At 41.7% G+C, this 22,242-nt stretch overlaps 1 protein-coding gene across 1 annotated transcript in view; it reads right to left on the bottom strand.

The window, feature by feature from the left end:
• JAK1 (Janus kinase 1) overlaps nt 1-22,242 on the bottom strand; it is a 79,853-nt gene that overhangs the window by 20,825 nt on the left and 36,786 nt on the right. Inside the window, exons 4-10 of the mRNA XM_049110342.1 lie at nt 19,982-20,105; nt 15,157-15,310; nt 11,375-11,538; nt 9,111-9,453; nt 7,503-7,688; nt 3,664-3,821; nt 1,041-1,164 (exon numbers count right to left, since the gene is read on the bottom strand). Of these exons, the coding sequence (XP_048966299.1) occupies nt 1,041-1,164; nt 3,664-3,821; nt 7,503-7,688; nt 9,111-9,453; nt 11,375-11,538; nt 15,157-15,310; nt 19,982-20,105 (1,253 nt within the window). The remainder of the gene's footprint in view (nt 1-1,040; nt 1,165-3,663; nt 3,822-7,502; nt 7,689-9,110; nt 9,454-11,374; nt 11,539-15,156; nt 15,311-19,981; nt 20,106-22,242) is intronic.

Raw genomic sequence — 22,242 nt, 5'->3', positions numbered from 1 at the left:
CTGCCCCAGGAACAAACCTGACAAGTTCTGATGCACTGTGTCCATACCAGCCACAAGGCCTCACCATTCAGGAACACCCCCAGGCAGGCAGTGGAACCTAGACACTTTGCCCAGGACACCTGGCAGTGCTGGGTTCCTTCTACCATTTCCTCTTCCCTCTCTTGACAGAGTTTAGTCCCCAGGGGATCCCCAGTACTTTTCCTTCCAGCATCTGAGGTCTGTGGCCTGCTGATGTGCTTGACTTCTACCCTGAAGCTCCCCTGCCTCTCCCTGATTCCCCAGTTCTCCCAATTCATGCTAACCTAGTCAACATCAGTGTCTTTATCTGGACTAACTCTGTAAAAATCATTGTCTTATAAAATATTCCATTTCCTGTATTTAAAAAAGTTGCATGAATGACAAAGGCAGTATTGTGGTCTAGTGAGGTAAGGTCAGCAATTCTGGCTTCTATCTTTGTTATCAGAATCTCTCTCACATCATTCCTGACTTCCAGCTACACTAGAGTCACTACAAGTAGAGTCATCTCCGCTTGTGAAAACATGAGACAGCAAGTCATCTGTTAAAATGTCTGAAGCTACCATTTGGGGAAAACTGTGTTAGTCCAGGTTACCGAGCCAGTCTTCTTGGCACCGACATATACCAGTAAGTGCCACAGATAGGACTCTGGGCCTGTGATTTTGTCACTGAGTGTAAAACAAACCACTCCAAACAAGTGCATTAAACTTGACAAATGTTTGGTCTGACTGGTTTTCTGGCCACACTTTACATTCCAGAGCCATCACGGACCCCTGTCACGGGTCTCTTGAGGGAAGAAAGGGTCATAAAGAGGAAACATTCTGGGTCTGGCTGCTCAGGAAGTCTTCTCTTGAAGAGTGGGGTTGTCCCAGTCAGAACTGCCAGGGATTTTCTCAGAAACCCAGGCTCTTCTATGCCCACCCCCCTAGAGTGGTACTCTCTGGAGTAGCTTCTGGGCTGGCTGCACTAAACAACCCTGTGGCCATATGACTTGGCCTGACTGACCAAGATTTTTCCTGACTGACCTCAGATTTTTCAAAGCAGGTGACAGTCATGAGAATATTGTCGAAGTCGGTACAGCTCCACCTCAGCACATACATCCCCTCCTCGCTTCCTTCTTGCCGCAACTTATTGATGGCGTATTCTGTGCTAGAGGGAGAGAAAGGGAGAAAAAGCTCATACCAAGAAGAACACCCTAGAGCCCATGGGATATCCAGGATATCCACTTCTCTGGGCTGGCTCAAGTCCTCTGGCCCCCTCACATTCCCCATCCTGGGTCCTATGAAGTCCTGTCTGACACATGGGGCAAGCTGACATGCCAAGGAGCCTTGAGACACATCAAGTCTCCAAGGTCTAGAAGAGGACTCTCCTGCTGCCCAAGGCACTGAGCCCTCCTTGTCCCTGACTTCCCCACCACATATGTGGTCTCCAGCTAGAGGCAGGAGATACTCCCCTAGAGGTGATGTGGAGCTGCCCACCACAGAGTGCCCACCATAGAGTGGGGTCCCTCTCCACCATCCCTAGGCAGCCCAACTAGAACATGAGCCTCAGGAGAGCACAAATTTGGGGCTATTCTGTTCACTGCTGTATCCCCAGTACCCAAAGCACATTTGGCTCATAGTAGCTACTCAGTAAATAAGAAATTGAATAATTAACACTGAATAAAAAACAAACAAAAAAGAATTAGATATTAATAGGGAATATGCCTGTCTTACATTCCTTTGTATCTCCAGGATCAATCGGTCCTAACACACAGAGGGCAGTGAACAGGCACTAAATAAATCTACAAGTGAGGTTACCACATGTCTTGTGAGTGGTGCTCACTAAGGGTCAGTGAAAGAGGACTGACATGGTCAACATGTGTAAGAAAGGCAGAGACAAACTACTCCATGACCTGAAACAACTTCATGCCTTTGCATATGATGATCCCTCACCTAGAAGACCCTTTTCCTTAAGACCTGTCAATCTTAAAAGAAAAAAAAAAAAAAAGACTTGTCAATCTTCACTGATTCTTCAAAGTTTAATCTGATCTGAATGCTGCCTACTCAGAAGAGGCAATGAATTCCAGCCTCCCACAGAACACGAAACATTCACTGATCCAGCAAATATTTACAGAGTGCCTATGGTATGTGCCAGCCCTTGCTATGGGTGCTGAGGAAAAGCAGTGAGCCAAACACACAGGCCCTCTGCCTCTGTGCAGCTCATTCTGGACAGCAAGGCTAGACAGACAAGCAACAAATGGACATGGAAACAAACAAAGCAAGTCTCAGGAGATAATAAGTACCACTTAAGAAAAATAAAGCACAGATCCCTGGGTGGCTCAGCGGTTTAGTGCCTGCCTTCGGCCCAGGGCATGATCCTGGAGTCCCGGGATCAAGTCCCACGTCAGGCTCCCTGCATGGAGCTTGCTTTTCCTCTGCCTGTGTCTCTGCCTCTCTCCCTCCTCTCTCTCTCTCTGTCTCTCATGAATAAATAAATGAAATCTTAAAAAAAAAAAAAAAAAGAAAAGAAAAATAAAGCAGAGTGAAGGAGCAAGGAAGTGTGGGGTGTGAAGGAGGAAAAGGTATTGTTACTTCATAGAAGGTGGTCAGGGAAGGCTTCACCGATAAGGTGATATCTGAGGGAAGTGGTGGCTGTATACATTCCAGAGCAACAGCATTCTAGGCCACGGGGAAGAGCAAGAGCAAGGGCCCTGAAGCCGAACTGTGGTTGGGATATTTGAGAAATGTGCTTTATTATAATGCTCAACACCCTGCTCTGCACATCTTTGTGCATCTATCTCCTCATGAGTCTGTGAGCCTCTCTAAGCCAGGGTTCACCCACAATAAACTAGCTGTCCTCAGGTAACTGGCATAGGGAAGAGATGGGAACCTATCATGAGGAAGGCAGCTGAAGAGATGCTTCCCCAGATTGGTTTGGGAGGAGAGACTCAGAAGAAATACAGCAGCTGTTTTCCTCTGAAGAACAGTCCTACATAAAAGGAAGTACACTGAATCCCTATTGCTTCAAACAGCAGATGTCAAATGAGTAGGAAGAAGTTAGAGAGAGGCAAACTTCAACTCCCTCGCAGAGAGGTCCGTATGCCTGTAACTGTCAGAGCTATAATCTGCTGGCTGCCATATGCAGTACTAAATACCTCAGCGCCAGAGGTATCTGAGTAAGCGCTACTGGTTCTGAGATGCAGGTGGGACAAGATGTCCACCAAAGCCCCTTCCAGCCCTCAGGCTTGGTCACCTCACTGTTCCCACCATTTATCTGCACTTTTAGAACAAGCCGACTCAGGATGCCACCGCTTACTACAGTGAAATGGAACCCATGTCCTTTTTATCTGTGTTTGGCACAGCAAGGGGTTAGGAAGCATAACATTTCTTGGTCAGCTGTGGAGAAGTGAAGAGGTTAAACTATGAGGAAACCCAAGGGGGAAGAAGGAAGGGTCTATGGCACAAACCGAGGTAAGAGATGACAGGAAGGCCTGACCAGTGGATAGGAGTGATGGAAAAGAGGGTACCAAATAAGTCCTAAACAACACATTCAACCAGCCCCCACCTAAACAACTGATGACACCTGTGTCTGAGAAGGCCACACTCCCCACCACTAAAATGTGGTTCTCTTCACACCAAGGGCAACCGAAAAGGTGCCAGAACCAACCAGATTGGACCGTGACAACCATTCTGTATGTTGTGGACGATCAATGGGGGAGCCACATCAGTGCAGAGGTAATGATGGGCATCTGCTGTGAGCCGGAAGTAGCCGTCTACCAGGGACACAAAGGACAAGGCCTCCTCATGGGATGAGAGCTTCAGTTCCTGGCAAGAGAGAAGACACGCCCATGGTTATATCATGTGCTGACCACCTCAGGCACCTGGCTTTATGAGGAGGTACACAGTGAGAAGATATTTAAAACACAATGCAGAACACATGACCTCAAAGGTAACTGTACACCCCTTGCATTTATACACGATTTTGACTGTTCATCATATGTTTCTTGTCTATTATCTCCCAACTATCAGATGAGGTATGATGTGTTTGTGTGGGACAAAGGGTAGAAGAGGCAGCTGTGGCAGGCAGACCTATGGAGAGGCTCCCACCGGGGTCCAGAAGGAGGAGCAAGTCTGCATCTCAGGCACAGTGATAAAAGTGGAGGTTAAAAAAAAAAAAAAAAAAGTAGAGAGAGTAGGAGCAGAGTGCAGGCAAGTGGAACCCTGGCTTCAGCACAAAGCAATGACTGACTCAGCATCGTTACCATTTTATAGAAAAGGAAACAGAGGCACAGGGGCTTCATCTCATCAGAGTTGGTCTAGAAGGTGAAACGCCCAGATTTTAATCCAGGAATGGTCCCCCAGATAATGATGAGTTTGCTAGATTAAGTCCAGAGACCTCTGAGGGTTTGGAAGCAGGTAGAGAATCTTACCCAAAGTGGGAGAGCAAAGGCAAAAATGAGAGGATGAGAGAGGAAACTTCCACAGAAAGGTTTTCAAAAAAACACCTGGGAGGTAAAGACAGGCAAATTTTTTTTTTTTTTTTTTTTTTTTTGGTCTTGATCATACAGCCCTGAACAAAAATTGCCCATCTAAGAGGATCCATGGGCTTAACCAGGAACATCTCCTGGTAAAGAAGGGTATGGAAAGCCATTTAGAGTTTTGACTCAGAAGAACATTAAGCACCACCAGAGCCTTCTGAGGGCAAAATGATATGTGAGAATAAGACTGTCTATAGTACTGGAGAAAGGGCGGGCGGATGGCAGAGAATAACAGAGACAAGAAAAATGAGTCAAAAGGAGAGGGATAAATAAGAAGCAACTAGAAAGGATGGAAGTAAGTGGAGCTAATGACAGTTAGCTCTCTTGCCAAAGGAAAAGTCAGCTGTGGACTTGTGAACCAAGGAGGCAAAGGCCACCACAGAGACAGTTATTCAGTAAGAAGACTCTGTGCTAAGCATGCCTCCTTGCATCCACCTGCAGATCCCCAAAGAGCAAATCCCCAAAGGGCAAATTCAAAATAGTCTGGTTTGGGCAGCCCTTCACCCAATCATGTAAAAAAGCAAGACCACATAAGCACTTAAGTTCCCTAGAACAGAAGTCTGAATGGAAATGGGAGACGTCAAGAAGAGGCAGAGAGAAGAGATAAATCAAGATATAATTTGATAACATGCTGGGATCATGCTTTCCTGAAAGACCAGTGGCCAAAGTACCACCTGATCAAAGGGCTTGGAAATTCCATGGCTGGGAAGGGGCAGGGAATGAGATAAAGAGAGGCCATCATGTGTCAATCCACAGGTTCTGGAGTCAGTTTATGTGAGCTGAAATCTCTGCATCTCCACTTGCTATTACAGTTAAGCACTTGTAATCATTTTATAGGTCACAAATTGTCCCATATTGTCAATTTCAAATGATTTACCTAAGAGCTGTGTGACACTGGGCAAGTTACCTAAGCTTTTTGTGCCTCAGTTTCCTCCTCCGTAAAATGAAGATGATAATAATACACCCACTTCTAGGGTCAACGAAAATGGAAAAAGTTTATATTTGTAACGCATTTAGAACGGGAAGCGCCTGGTAGGTAGTAAGAGCTAGTGTTTGTAAAGAAAAATGAAGTCCTGGGGAGATCGAGTATTTATTTCTGTCTTCCTCCTGCTCCTTTCATAGCACTGCAGCTGGCAAAGACTTGCCAGACCATGTGGTCCAAGTGGGCTCTTAGGTGACAGGTGTGCCAACTGGGTGCCAGGACAGGTAGGGGCAGGCTCACAAACACTGTACTCAGCTGGCTGCTGCTATTCTTCCTCTGCTACGCGTCTTCAGGGTTTGACCGTGTTGAAGAGCCAGATCACGGATGTGCCAAGCTCTTCCTCACTGCAGTCCCTGAGGAAGAGAATGCCTTGGAGCTGGAGCTGCCACTTTTTCTCACTCTGTCACCCTATACAAGTGTCTACATTTGTCCATAATCTGATTTCCCCACTGGAAATAGAGCCAAAATGCCTACATCTAAGATTCTTGTAAAGACTAAATAAATAAGATCCTACAGACACAGCATATAATCTGGCACTATCTCTATGATATGTTAAAAAAAAAAAAAAAAGCACTTCTTTTGACCTTCTCCTTCCCTCCATTCTCCATCTTCCCACTAACATCTTCCTGGACGCTTTTATTTCTCCCTTCACTTTATTTTTCACTACAGTTTCCAAATGAAATTAATTTATGTTTATTGTTAAAAGAGGGGAGGTTAGGAGAATAAAAAATTTAAATCATTCATAATCTCACCAAAAATAACAGTTGGACTATTTTATTTTTCTAACATCATGTGTATGTATATGTATACCTTTTTAAAATGTCTTGAACAAAATCGGTACTGTTCTATAGAGTTTTGTATTCTTTTTTCCACTTATAAAGCATTTTTCCAGATTATTAAAAAAATTAGCAATTTATTTATGAAATATTTTACTACTTGGGTGAATTGTGATTAATTTTCCCATTCTCCTATTATTGTATACTTAGGTAATTTTCAGTGTTTTTACACTGTAAATTCCATTGGGACAAACATGCTCATTCACAGACCACTGGCTTTATCTCTCACTGTTTCTGGAAAACAGCCCTAAGTTCCCAAATGGAGGGACATATATTTTCAAGGCTTTTATTACATGCTGCCCAACTGCTGTCTAAAAGGTAAAAAAGGCAACGTACTCTAGATTAACAGGGTGACCATCTGTTCTAAACCAGATCACCAGATTCATTCCCAATACTGTTATCCTTTTGACACTTTTTTTGCCAAATTTGGGGCAAAACGTGGTATTTCCCTGGTGCTAACTACCTTTACTCTGCGTGCCCTGCCTCAGCTACCCATCTTCTCCATGTGCTGTCAGCCATGACTTCCCCAACACAAACATATTTATTTTGGCAATGTTTCTACTTCCCCTGCTAAAGCTAGCCTGCCTGTCTAGATTATATCCTTAAGTGATACTGAAAAAGAGGAAGTGAGATTGAACACCCCCCCTTCCTCTGTCCAAGAGTCACTTGGGTGTGCCTGACACCATAACGAGGACTGCCACTGTGGCTACAGCCTGACAGTTGGCTGAAGTGCAAAGCAGGGCTTCCCACCGACCTCATCCCAACTGAGTGCTTCATCTCAGCAGAGAGGCTAAAGTCATCCCTGAGGGAAAATGCTAACTTTCACCAATCTTTTCCTTCAAATCCACTAACTTTTGTGAATTAAATATTTATGCTAAGATGTCTCAAGAAGGGCAGCAAACCCTGATGGAGATACACATTTACAAGACCCAAGAAAGGCACTGTAACATACCAGTGTAACTCAAAACCCGGCACTGATAATGTCAATGTCAGCAAGAGGGATTTCTGGCTTAAGAAGGAAAGAGAGACAATCATCAGATTTTTCTCTTTGGAACAGGAACTCTGCAAAGCATGTGCTGCATCACTGTCCTCAGCAAAGTCACTCTCTCATCACCAGATCCAGACAGGATTGCTTCCAGAGCAAACCTACCATTTTTTTGTTGTCCTGCTTATTGATGCTGACCACAGACTCCTTTATTACAATGTGTGTGATTTCAGGGAAGTAAGAAAAATTGTTCCACTCTTCCCGGATTTTGTTTTTCTCCTCGTCCTTCTTGTGTTTATTTTCCAGTTTTTTCCGTTTCAGTTTGTTTTTTTCCTTTTCAACAGGAACAACCTGATAAGATATATAAAAGTACTAGAGTTAAGTTGGCTTTCTCATTTTCTATTAGTAAAAAAAGGGTCAGTGCTTCTGGAAAACTAAAGTGGGGCCTACATTCAAGGATAAGAAAGCCAGCCTGCCTGGATTTACACAGGCATTGGAAGAGGTGCCAATGTGGGCTGAGGATCGCAGTTTGGGCTCCAAACAGGGAATACCTGGGTGGGGCCTTACTGAGCACACTGACTAAACTTATCACATAATCTATAATGTACAAGTAAACTGAGAGAGGGAAATAACTGCCTACTAGACAGGGCTCTACCATCAGGTCCTCTCCCTTCCCGACTCATACACGTTACGTTTCAACACAGGCAAGGAACACGTTCTTCTTAAATGTGACTGGACAGAACTTGAGCTTTTTTCCTTTTAGAATCTACCACCGATTATCTGGACTTCCTAACGACATTCTAGTTGAAACTTTCAAAAGGAGATGAATCCTCTGCTTGAATAATCCGCTAGGTATTCACTAGTCAGGTCGTCAATTTGAGCCTCCATTTCCCTGTCCATAAAACAGATTACATTTCACAAGGTTCTTTGAGGATTAGATACGTTCTTATTAACAGTGTACCTATTCTGTAGAAAAAAAGCAGTTGATGTTAGACATTGGTATTTTAGCATGAATAAATTGAGAGAAAATAAATCTCTTACTTTAATATTATTATTGATAATCATGACGGCAGTTATAATTATTTTTGAACATTTATTATATGCTGGGCTCTCTGCCGCCATTCAGCTCTCTTAGCAACTCCATGAGGCAGATACAGTAAGTATCTCCATTTTACAGCTGATACAGGGGAAGTAACCCCCTAAAGCTACAGAACTATAAACAGTGGAGCCAGGATCTGAACCAGGTCCAATTAGGTTTCAAACCCATGCTTTTAAACCACTCTGGCTCCATTGCCTCATCCAACAAACACTTCAAAAAAGCGCTTTAAGTTGCAAAATCAATTACCCTAGTTCATGGAGCCAGAAACCAAAGTTCAATTCTTGACACAATCACTTATTAGCTGGTTATGACTCTGGGCAAGTTTCTTAACTTCTCTGTGCCTCTTTGTGTTCATCTATAAAGTAAGAATAATGGTAGTACTCCCCTCAGGGCTTTTTTTTTTTTAGGAATAAATGAGTAATACACGTAAAATGCTTAGAAAAATACCTGGTAAGTGCTCAGTAAGTGCCTGTTATTATTATTCTGTTATTATATATTATATAAGCTACTGTTATATTTCTTTATTTCCCTACAGAACTCAACAAATACTTACTTAGTTCTATTGTGCATGAACACAATAAAAGAGTGATACATTATATCTAACCAGAATACACTCGGCCAGCAAGGGTGACACATGATGGTCTGTTCTGATCAGCCACCTATCAACCACTTACATTTGGTTTCTGTCTCCACTGGATTCCAAGATTTCCAGTTACCATCACTTCATAGTAGAGAATGTTTCCACTGTCGTTCGGATGAAACCAATTCATCTCATTTTCTGATGAAATCAGTAACATGGAAGTCTCAAATATTTCAGCGCCATAATGCTTTGTCAAAGTTTCCAAGGTAGCCAGATATTTCACCTTTAGGTCATGAGTAGATACACTACTGTCACAAATAGTCTTGTTATTAAATTCCTTCAGGAAATCCTTGAAAACATTATTTATCCGCATCCTGGTGAGAAGGTTCCTCTGTCTGATGGACTTATTCAAGGTCTCTGGAATATATCGCTTATAGCTAAAACAAAGTAGAAAAATATGTCTCTCTTTCATGTACAGGTCAAGAGAACAGTATAGAAACAAACCCAAATCTATAAATCTTCCTTTCACATGTTGCCCAATGAGAAAGGAAGACCTACTCCCAGTGGGTCTTAGAGTAAGCACAAGGATGATCATCAGAAGGAAATAGAGATGATTAGGGACAGAAAGAGAAGAAAAAAGCACATGTCCCACAGGTTTTACTGAACTAGGGATTCCTACAAGTATTATCCAATTTTCTGGGTCTCAAAGGCAGGCAGCAAAATGGACTTATCTGTGTGTTTGGTTGCTTTTGTCACTGTTGCTGTGCACACAGGTACTCACATAAACTGCTATTAAGATTCAGCATCAGTGAGAAAGTGGTTTCAAAGGTGTCAAGACTGATTATAGATGCTTTGTATAGTCTACTTTTAGGTCTGTTTCATAATTTTTCTGTAAAGATCATATATTGCTTTTTACATGTGGGAAAAACATGTAAAATCTAATTGAATACAAAAGACTTCGTGTTTGCCATGTCAAAGTGTCCCAGACGTATTAAATGGATTGACAAGGAAACTGAAAGATCAGTTAGTTATGCCAGTGCTATTGCGAAAGTATCTATAACTAAACTGATACACTGCTATGAGAAACCAGTTTTAAGGACAGTATGAACACCCATGAAGGAAAGAATAAACTGGGGACCAAATGAGTGGGGAGATCAGTCTGCCTATTACTCCTAGTCTGAGATGGCACCTGACACTGGGTAATCCCTGCTCCTTGAATGGTTTCACGACAGTGGAAAACTACAAAGTCAGGAATTTATCACAACAGATATTGTAACATTTTAGGTTAATGTAACAGAGGAAGATCAGAGGAGGGGTCATTTTTCACCTTAGTCTCATGACAAAGGAAAGAGGAAGTGCCCAAAGCAAAAGCCACAGAGAAACAAGAAAGCAGCGGCAGAGCATGTATCTAACCAGTCCTGCATCACTGAGGAGCACTGTGATGATCCACACCAAACTCCTCCAAGGCAAGAGATACAGGGAGGAACCTTATGAGAAGGGGCACGCTGCCTATCACAAATAATACAGCTATAAATAACTTGCTCTCCACAATGAGACTATCTTCTTTTATGACATTCAAAATAACTCCTTGGGAAAAAATGAGTGGGAAATATCAGAAAAGGAGACAGAACATGAGAGACTCCTAACTCTGGGAAATGAACAAGGGGTGGTAAGAAAGGGAGGTGGGCGGGGGGTGGGGGTGACTGACGGGCACTGAGGGAGGCACTTGATGGGATGAGCACTGGGTGTTATTCTATATGTTGGCAAATTGACCTCCAATAAAAAATAAATTAAAAAAAATCAAAACATCAATCATCAATCAAACAACATTCTCCTTGGTAAAAACAGTTTATAGATGGGTAGGAATTACACAGACTGAATATTCCTTCACAAAGACTTGACCCTGAATGACATTTTTAAGTGAATAAAATTTTCTTCAGGTAACATCCTTCACATCAAATTAACAGCTCTCAGTGAACTCTAGTTTAGATGACAGTAGCTGCCTGTAGAACAGTATTGAGAAGGATTTTAAGGCTGGTCCTGCACAAAAGGAAAAAGTGCAGTGATGGCAATGCCCACCATGGGCAGAGGTGCAAGGGGTGGGCACGTGGGCCACCAATCTGATTGGCATCACTAGCCCAGAACTTTCACCCGAATACAAATTTCTGAGATCAGCCAACATTCAAAATCAGGACACTACTATAATTGTGCTACCTTTTATAAATGTTCTAAACAAGATTTGGGCTCTGCAGAGAACAGGGGTCAGCCAAAAACTGTCAGTGGTTAAACTGAGATGTGTGAAGATGTATAAAAAGCACCGCCCCCACAATTAATTCTGTAACCAGCAGGAAGATTTACCTGATGTCCTTGGGAAGTTCTGGCAACTGCATCTTCTTCATCATGGCATAGTGGGAGATGGCCAGGACAGCCATTCCCAGACACTCATTCTCAATATCGTGCCCATCCTGCTCAGTCTTGGGGTCTCGAATGGGAGCCAGGCATTTGACCAAATCATACTGTCCCTTTGGAGCAAAGGTGAGAAGAAATGAGCCACCACTTAAGTTTCAAGCCCATGTCTCTAACCTTGACAGTAAAGTTCCCCACACAGGGAGGTGCCACCCAGAAAAGCAGTACAGCAATGAGACTAATAGGATTTACAGCTTCTCTGGCACCAAAGTTCTTTCTCAACAGTTGAGTATGAAGGGTTCAGGCAATGTTCTCCCCAGGTTAATTTGTTTTTTTAACAAATATTTACTGAGCAGTATGTTACCTGCTAATGAATAGCATAAACATGTAAGAGTCCTTCTCAGGGTTTATCTATAAATGATGGCAGCCAGCAGAGTGTACTAGGTTTTGGACAGCACCAGGGCAAGAGAGAGTGACAGCTGGTGGCACTGGCTCATTGATCCCATATACACTGAGATAGCCTAGCCTAGGGAACTGAGTGTCTAACTGACAGGGCACCACACCCTGTTTGGAGGCTGATTTAGAAAAAGGGGAAGGAATCCACATTCTACAGTGTGTCATTACCACACAGATTTATTGTTATCTGTTGTTTAAGCTTCTAGTAGTGAAATGTATCACCAAAATATTACCACCACCACCCCCTGCTGGAGGTGCACAACCACCCAAGAGCCAGTGAGGGCTTCAAAAACAGAGAAAGAAAACTAAAAATCAGTACTCATCACTTGTCTTGTATAGAGTAATGACAATGATGGCAATGCTAGCTCCCTTTTCTTAAACTCTAACCTCAGTGCTAGACACTGTGTTAGGTTCCTTTTATATACTGTTTACTTTATCTTTCCAACAACCCTATGAGGTGGATGCTAACATTATCACTTCTACTTAGCAGATGAAGAATCTAAGGCACCCCAGGGTTAAATCACTTCACTCACGCATTTGGTAATTATTGATTACTGAGGACCAATTATGGGCTAGATGTCATTCTAGGTGCCAGGGAGATACACAGCAGTAAGCCAAACTGCATCCCTGACCACAGGAAGACTCCATGCTGAGAAGAAAGAATAGACAAGCAGAAATACAGAACATCAAATAGCTATAAGAAACAAAGTCAAGTGGAAAGATAGAGTGCCATGGGAGCCAGGGACCCAGGAAGTGGTGGAGGTAAGTCAAACCTAGATGTGACTCCAGGGCTCTGGTTTTGCAACACTGTGCTACAGCCACACTCAATCCTTACTAAGTACACTCAACACTTCAGCTGTTCTCTAGCTGGAACAGAGGTAGACGTGAAAACTGAGGGCAGTGTTTCTATATAAGTAAGACTCGCTTTCCCTGAAGGTCCTTTAACTTAGTGGTTTCTGGATGGAGGCTTCTCACTGCTGCAGTTCCTCTTCTTTCCAAGATAGACTGCTTGTTTCTCTCAGGTAAGAAAAGGCCACTGTTCACTTCCATAAACTCCTAAAGACCAACCAACAACAATCATCTCTGCCAGCAACGTGTGAAGAACAGAACAAAATCTGAAACTGTTTTGTTTGGCTGTGATTTTCTGTAAACATCACTGTATAACTACTTCAACTAACTCATTCCTGAACCTCTCAAAGGTCAGATTCTAATGCAATACTTATTCTTGAAGTATGGCATGCTCTTCCTTTGAATATAGAAAACTGGAAGGTTGAACAAAAAATGATTAATCTGAAAATAGCCAGTTCATTTAATTTTTTCAACATACTATCTGCCCAGGGCTGTGCATTTCTGTTGCCTCTAAGGCTACTTCTAAGATATGTATGGAATGGGGACCAAACCCAACCAGAAACTAAAGCTGTACAATGGACTATAACTGGGACATAAAAATCACATGTGAAAGCATATCCCAAAGAAATACTACAACACATACAGAAACACACATGAAGGTTGTCCACAATAACCTGTTACTGTAAGAGTGACAGCATCCTAGGGAAACTTAGGAAAAGCCAAAAATGTCCACAAAGAAGAAATGAATTAAATAAATGAGGCCTTTTCCTCTGGACTGCAGCCTTCTACTCACTTCCCACCTGCAATCTCCACAGGCATCTCCAAAAGAAAAGGCCTGTTCCCACCCCTTCTCCAACTTGTCTTCCCTACATAGGGAAGGACTTTGTTATCTAGCAAACACTGCCCAAAACAGAAACCTCAACATCATCTTTGATACTTCAGAGTTTCTTCCTTTCCACAACCAACCCATCAGTAAATCCTATCAATTCTATCTCTGGAATTAATGGTAGATCCAACCATTTTTCTCTAACATTACTACCACTGCACTAGGTCAAACCAGCATCTTCTCTCCCTGGGACCAAAGCATAGGATCCTCTCCTCATCGGCCTTCCCAGTCTCACTCCTTATCACCCTCCTCTCCTTCAGATACACACACTTTCTCCTCAGCTCTGGCCTGCCCCATAGCCTTCCTGCATTCTGTTCTCTCCCTATCAGATGTTTTCAAGCAGGGAGATTTTTCCCTGGAGGGTATACCTGGCAATGTCTGGAGGCATTTTTGATTGTCACAACTGGGGGGATGGCATTTAATAAGTAGAGGCCAGGGGTCTGGGTAAATATCCTACAGTGCATAGGGTAGTTTCTCACAGCAAAAAATTACTCAGCCCAAAATGTCACTAGTGCTGCTGTTAAAAAACCATGCACTAGAGAAGAAATAATTTCCCCGCTCCCTCCTTAGAACTGCAGACTCCTTGTTCTTCCAGATTTGGTAAAAGTGTCACCTCCTTAGAGACTTTCTCTGATCATACTATTTAAATTAGATATTCCCACTCCAATCCCCTCCCCATATTCCCTGTCACAAAAGCTTTTTCCTTCATGGCACTTCTCACAATTCTTCTGTATTACCTATGTATCATTTTATTTGCTCATTTGTTTTCTCTTTGTCCCACTTGATTTGGTATCTGATGCTGCAGAGACCATGTCTGTCTTGTTCACCACAGTGTCTGTAGCACTGCAGCAAAGAGTACACAGACATTCAGTAAATATTTGTTGAATGAGTGAATTATTATGAAGCCATTATATACTTTTAATTGACATCTCAAATATCATCAATAGGATGGATAAAAAAGCAGTTTATAAAATAATACAATATTTTTAAAAAACTACACAGTACATAATATATGCCTACATGGTAAAAACTCAGGAAGCATGTCACCAAAAATGTTGGGTATCTCAGGGTAATATAATTTAGGTGACTCTTACTTCTCTTCTGGCTTTTGTCTACCCTACTACCGCTGTGACCAAGAGTAGCCACCTCTTTCCTCCCTGAATATTACTCTGACTGCTGAGATGTCCCCATTCACCCCACTGAACTACACCTTCCCTCATTTACAGCTTGCCTTTGCTCTTTCCATGGGAGGCACTGTGGATGAGAAGTAAAATGATAGGAGATGAGGGAGAAAGAGAAGAATAGGGAAGAAATGAAGTCTTAAAAGCTCACAAGTGGGACAACCAGCCCCCTGGGATACTGAATTGCTGCCTTTATGCTCTTCATCTTGGGCAAGTCCACAGGTGGCAAGGCCTGCCCAAAGAGAGGGCCATAAAACAAATACCCTAGCTACCAACAAGTTCAGCTGCTCAAGGGAATCTGAACTCTGTGATGCCTTACCCTTCCCGGGAACTCTAGTTTCTCTTGGGCCCAAACGTCTCACCTGAGCAAAGAGATACTCCAAAGAACTGGCATCAAGAAGAGGGGTAGCATCTGGAACTTTTTTTTTCTCATAGCCATTTTTCTGCTTCTTTGGAGAATGTCGCCATACAGACTGCTCATTATCATTAGTCCCATGCCAGTTGGTGAAATAGAACCTGGAAGACAGGAAATAAACATCAATTTTGGGAAAGGGGATCTCAGAATGCATGGGAGAGGTATCCTGGTTATACCCAGAGTGCTCAGTGCTGGAGGCTAAACTTGCCTGAAAAGCAAGACAGACAGACCTGTGGAGCTCTTCATTGGTTATAAAGTCCTTTTTCTTTTCACTCTTACAAGCACTCTGTGAAGAGTGTCCTGCCAGAACCTATGACTCAGGGAGATAAAGTGACTTTCCACTACACCTTCCTAAATAGGAAGCTACAGCTGATGAGACCAGAGGCTGGCCCGGCCACTCCCTTCACCTTTAATAAGGCCACCCTGCCTTGTTTCCAAGACCCATTTTATTCATATTCCAACATTTCTGTTCAAACGATTTTAGTTTCCTTGTATAATCAAGATGTACAGGTAATATAGCACTGTTTCTTTTCCCATTTTTCCAAAATTGATAGTTTATTTTACAATGAATACAGCTGAAGTAGAAGAAATATATGAGCACTACCACAAGCATCAGCTTCCAGTGGAATGAAACTAATAAGCACTTTATGCCATTTAATCCTTACAGCAACTGCACAAGGGAAGTTCCAGTGATTCTATTTTACAGGCAAGGAAAACTGAGGTTCCAAGAGACTAGGTGATCTGACCACAATCCTGTTCTCTTAACTACTACTTACCTCTGCCACCTGTAAGAGAAACACAGTGAGTTCTGGAATGTGAGAAAGTGAATGGTCCAAGCTGATCCAGCCCATCTCTAGGCCACAGACCCAACTGGTACCTGGGTTTTACTTCCTTGACATGCCCATGTGCTGACAAAAAACAACCATGGAATGAAGAAGCAACAAACAAATTTCCTCCCAATTGCCAGACTGAGGAGTCCACTTTTCAATGGCAGAAAAGAGCACAGGATGGGAGGACTCAACCAGCATCAGCGATCCCAGGTAAGCAGAAAATAAGAAGTGAACGGATTCTACCAACTGAGCAAATACAGGAAAATCTGACACTGGGGCAGGAAAAAAAAAAAAAGAAAAGAAATCAATGAGGACACAGCCAACTTCTCTGGCTATCAAATCAAGTCCAAAACAGAGAGTTCTCATCATTCACATGATAAGCAGACATCTACTAGAAGTTCTGGGAGTCAGTGTGGAAGGAGACAGGTGAAAGGTTCCAAGGACGATAAAGACAGTAGTAGCTAAGAGCTTCTCAACATTTACCCTGTGCCAGGCACTTCTTACACAAACATGCAAAGCAGGGCTCTCAGAGAAGGGCATGCAGACATGTAAATTCTGTCTGGCAGTGGATGTAGGGAATGAGAAAATGAGAATCATGTGCAATATGGAAAGGTACCTGGGAAAAGGCATAAAAGAATCTCCAGGATGGAGGAGGCTGTTTGAAAGAGAAGCACTGAAGACAGATTTTCCCTGAACCAGTACAAGGCATGGTCCTCTTCTGCTGCATCCCATGAGTCTCACTGAGAAAGAATCCTAGGACCTGGTAAAGCCAAGGGCCCAATATGTTTGGGCAGAACATGATCTTCAATGGGATCTGAATAAAAACATTCTTCAAGGCTGTTACCTGTGCCCTGTGGGACCAGCTCTGATTTGGAAATCTTTTGGCAAGATGTTCAAACAGGATAGGGCTGAGGAAATGAGACTAATGTACAGCTTTACCATTTCAGTAATGGCTGAGCAGAGCCTAAAGCAAGGCTGGGTCTAGAAATTGCCCACTGGCAAAGGCTGACAGCTATTTAGTAAGATGAAGAAACAAAAAACATAAACCTTCAAATTAGTGACTATCAAAATCAGTACCTTCCTAATTTTGTCCTAGTAAGACAAAACTAGAAGGTACATTTGTTTTAAACTCAAATGGAATTTAGACAGTGTTCTACTAGTTTCAGGTGTACCAAATAATGATTCAACAATTCTATAACATTCCTAGAAAAAAACACACAGGCAGTAATCTCTTCAACATCAACTGCAGGAATATTTTTCTAGATAGGTCTCCTGAGGCAAGGGAAAACAAAAACAAATTATACTGAGCTGATACCAAAACAAAAAGCTTTTGCACAGGCAATGAAAACCATCAACATAACAAAAAGACAACCTACCAAATGGGAGAAGAAATTGCAAATGACATTTCCAAAAAGGGACGAATACCCAAAATAAAGAACTTCTATGACTTGAAACCAAATAACAAATAATCCAATTAAAAACTGGGCAGAAGACATGAACATTTTTCCAAAGAAGACATACAGACAGCTAACAGACATATGAAAAAATGCTCTATACTCCTTTTTAAAATTAATTATCAAAATGTCCATCAAACTTGGGCCACACACAAATTTCTGGTATTAGAACATGCTAATGGAAAAAAAATATAGAATGGCATAAATAAATGTAGTATAATAGCTGTGTAGATTCCTTTTCATCATGGCGTGAAGGGACAACACAGGAAGGAAGGGGGAGGACGAGATAGATAAACAGATAGACCTATTAAGGAGATGTGCCTTCTTTGCAAGTTTTTGAGAAAATTACATTACAAATGACTGCATATTCTAAGTTTACATATAGATATTATACACAACAAATTCTCTCTTGGTTTCTATAGAACTTTACTAATGGATAGTGAAATTCATTTGAATGAAAGAGCAAGAAAATATTTTTTCTTGAAAAGGAATAAAAAATATGCTTATCTTATATTAAGATACATTATAAAACAGTAACTATTAAAAGTATTATCTAAAGACAGAGAATTATAATTGAAGCACAGAGTATTTCCCAAAATAGAGCTGGGATTCCACTGAAATAGTCACTAACATTTGTTTTCATATTACACCATCTTTAGTGGTGAGATTATGAGGTTTTAAAGTTTTTGTAGTTTGTTGTAATGCAAATGTTTTAGCTTAGGGTGGGATTTTTTTTCCAAGTTCAAAGAGCCTGTGGTAACAAAGCAATATCCTGTTGAAGCGCAATGTCAGGTACAAAATCAAGGTGCCAAAAACGAAGTAGCCGTGCACTTCCTGGCAGCTAACAGTACAAGGAGGAGGCAAAGACAGCCTTTAGGGGTGAGGGACTCACACAGTCAACAAAGACCTTGAGACAAAAATGTCTCAAGGAGGGCTCTGGAGCTGACAAGAGGTATATGACACCAGGTATATGACTCTGGGTAACTAACTCATATCTCCCTTTGGGACATCAGTCATTCTACCACCACCACCCCCCACTCCAAACAGTTGTGATAGTTAAATTAGATAAACTCAGGTCTCATCCAAGACCCCAATTCTACCATTCCAGATTCTGAGCCAAGTGGAGAAACCTACAGGGAAGGACTAGAGCTCAGTATGACATGCTCCCTCCCTGGACTGCCAGCTGCAAAGACACATTTCAATGCTGGAACACACAGCCAACCCCCAGGCCACAAAAAACAAGATTATACTTTGAAAAACAAATCCAAATATAGTCATAAGGCTCAGGTGGGTGGGGTGAATGTTTCCCTAAATCTGGGGCGTGAAATCTCACATGGTGTACACCTCTCCCCTTAAGGTGAGATCTTGGGTGAGTACAGAAAGAAGAAAAAAAAAAAAGTCAGCCCTAGGATGATTATCAAAGAAAGTAGATCTGGTTCAACTGCTGCTGAGGAAAACATCCAGACCATTCTGGAATGTTAACAACTCTACCAACTTCCCAAAGGAAAGAGCAGCTAAAGTACTGGGGAGAGCCTCTGAGATCCCTGAGGGCTTTTCCAGCAGGTCCTTACATTCCATTAGCACCTGACCAAATCTAATTTCATCACGTCTAAGTAAGTTAAGATCCTTTTCAAAAGGTATACACATGGTTTATAAGCACCTTTGCTAAATATATATTCACTTGTGCTTTACTAGTATCTATTTTCAATTCTATTGAAAACCTATTTTCAATTCTAGATACATAGCAAATGGGTTTTTAAACTCAAGAGACTACATTGTAGTCTCTTGACTACAGTCAGAAGTCAGAAGTACTGTCTATACCCCCTTGGAAGATTATGTGACATTTAAGAAAGTCTACAATATAGGAGAAGAGGCAATATAGGAGAAGAGGCATCAGAAGAAAAGTGAGAATCCCGCCCACTAGACAAAAATCCTCAGGAAGTGGATCAAAATATCTACCCCTTGAGAACAAGACCAAACTAGAATTTCTAGGGAACCACTTTAAGCAGTGCCTCTCAAACTCTTTATCTGCAACTTTTAAGAAGAAATAGTTTATTGTATCATGACCTGATACACAGACTTGCATATCACAAACAGAAGTTGTAAAAACAAAAACAGTATTTTTTAGCATATGTGTATATGCTGATATTACCTATTCTTGCCTGTTTCTTTTTTAAAACAAATTCTAGTCACAACTCACGGAATTAAATTCATAATGAAGACTCACCGCTTGAAAAATTCTGCTGTAGGATAGTAATTCTATTCAAAATACCCTCTGCACAATAATGTCTTTTGTAAAATGTGGCAGAAGGAGATGATCAAATTCATCTTGAATTGTATTTCAAATACCGAAAAAGTCCTTTCTCATACCAAGCAAATACAAAACTTAACCAATTACAAAATGACTACAAACCTTCTTAGTAAGTGACTCAGGGCTCCAGGCTAACTTTCATACCCCTGAAAGAGGAAGCCAGGCAGGGACCCATACCTCATCCGGTAGTGGAGCCGGAGCGATGTCTTGTCATCAACGGTGATGGTGCGATTCGGAGCATACCAGAGCTTGGTGTTCTCATCATACAGGGCAAAGAGGTTGTGACAAAGTGGAGAGATACCTGGGGAAAAGTAAAGAACATATCAGAAAATTGAAGATAGATACATTAGGTCATCTGTTTTCAAAGCAAGGACAACAAATTCTCTTATCCGAAGAATCTAGGTCACATTTTTATCCTCTTAGGGCAAATATGACTTCCAACCATGTTTAATCAGACAGTTTTAATCATGATAATTAAGAACCAGGGCTCCCCAGGAATATGTACTGTAGCTCCTGGCAAACCAGATTAAAACCATTTTAAAATAAAAGTCTAATATTTCTCATCACAGTGTCTATGACAGTCTTAATAAATCCTGCCTAAAAGAAAAAATATGCCAGCTGAGAGGTTCCCGGATCCCACCTGATGTGCACCTTGCTAATCCCAGAGACACTCTAGGAGTTTAGGAAATCCCCAATCTGCTCCTACAGAAATGTTTTAACAATTCTAACACACTGTGATTATGCATTAAACATGCAAAGAAGTTCCTGGCAGTAGCACACGAAATCATGTGTTAGAATAACCAAAGTGATTTTTGTCAGTGATAAAAAATCTATTACCGTTAATAATAAATAAATACACTTAAGTACTCTGTATAGTTATCATAAATATTTTTTATTAGTAGCCAACTAAAAAGAAGATACATGCTTAACAAGAGTGGTGCGATAGTGCTCCCTTGCTGCCCTACCCCCACGAACTGCCTCCTTTGACACAAGGATGATTAAAAAGATAAAAGAGATTATGAAGCCAAGAAAGCACCTTTCCATTGACTTCTGAGCCCATGATTAAAATTACACAGACGTGCAATCTAAAAGCATGGGGGAAGGGAAGAAGGTGATTGCAAATAATCAATTATGACTGATATTTTCATGTATGGCCAGGGCTCGAACAAAGATACAGTCATCTGAGCAATATATGAACATATAAGGTAATTGCCATTTCCCAAATCAGACATCCCAAGTGAGACTGGCACCTACAGGGACCTCGGCACCAACTCTCTCCAGTGCACACACTGTGTGAAGAAGCGGCAGATGCCCTGACATCCTAACGCGTTCCTCCTCGCTGAGGTGTCAGTTCCTGCCTCTCAAGGGATCTGCACCAATCCCCTTGGAAGTCACTCCCCCTTATACAGAGAGGATGGGGGTAAACTTCAAAGAGTATTTTTCCTTGAGAACAAAAGCAAATGAGTTTTAGATCCAGTATTGTTAGGACTATGTTTTAGGTATACTATAGGTCTTCCTTCACGAACTGGCCTTTGTGGGCTGGCCTAGAAACGCAGCCTTTCTTCACACATACTCAGACTTGAATGTGCACTGACACATACATCTTGAAGCATAATTTATTTCTAACCATGAATCTGTAATTCTACCACAGGCTTGACTCTAATAATATTAGTACTTATAAACAGGAAGATCAGAGAGAGAGCTTTTTATACAAAAATACTGGATAATTTTAACAACACTAACATTTACTGATGGTTAGGTGTCAGGCATCAGGCTAACACATTCTACATTTATTATCTTTTAATCCTCCTAACACTTAATGAGGTAATTAATGTTTCTGCCATTTTACCAGTGAAGAAACTGTGGCCTCTCGAGATTTAGTCTGATTCAAGGCTACTTGGCTAATAAAATGCAAAGTTAAGATTCACACCAAGAAAGAGCTACCAAGGAAGTAAAAGAATGAGAGTTGAAAGAACAAAAACTGACCATATATTCAGTGGACAAGAAGGAAGAAAACAATACTGCTTCCAATTACCACTTACTATAATAATAACCAGAACTATAAGAATACATGGCTTTTTGTACTCATATACTTTTAAAATTAATACATGTTTGCACCATTCCCCTGAGTCAGTTATCAAAGAGCCCACTCATTCTCTACAGACCGGGCTTAGCAGCTAGTGCCCCACACTGACTGGCCCTCAGCCCAGAGCTACAGCAAACTGAGTGGCTACGTCTGCCTGTGGACTCAGGCTCTTGCCCCTTATCTCCTTTAGCAGCCCCTTGGCTTTCTCATTAAATATAGTCCAACAACTCCATACAAACCCGATGGCAAGAAGCTGGGCTAACAGAATAAACACTATAAACTAAACCTCAAGGGAAAGGATTTGAAAAACACACACCTTAAAAAAAAATACATCAGAAGCATCAATTTACGT

Source organism: Canis lupus, chromosome 5 (assembly GCF_003254725.2).
Source record: "Canis lupus dingo isolate Sandy chromosome 5, ASM325472v2, whole genome shotgun sequence".
Classification (NCBI taxonomy): Eukaryota; Metazoa; Chordata; class Mammalia; order Carnivora; family Canidae; genus Canis; species Canis lupus.
Note: the sequence above shows the minus strand (reverse complement) of the source record. Positions and strands in the feature narration are given on the sequence as shown.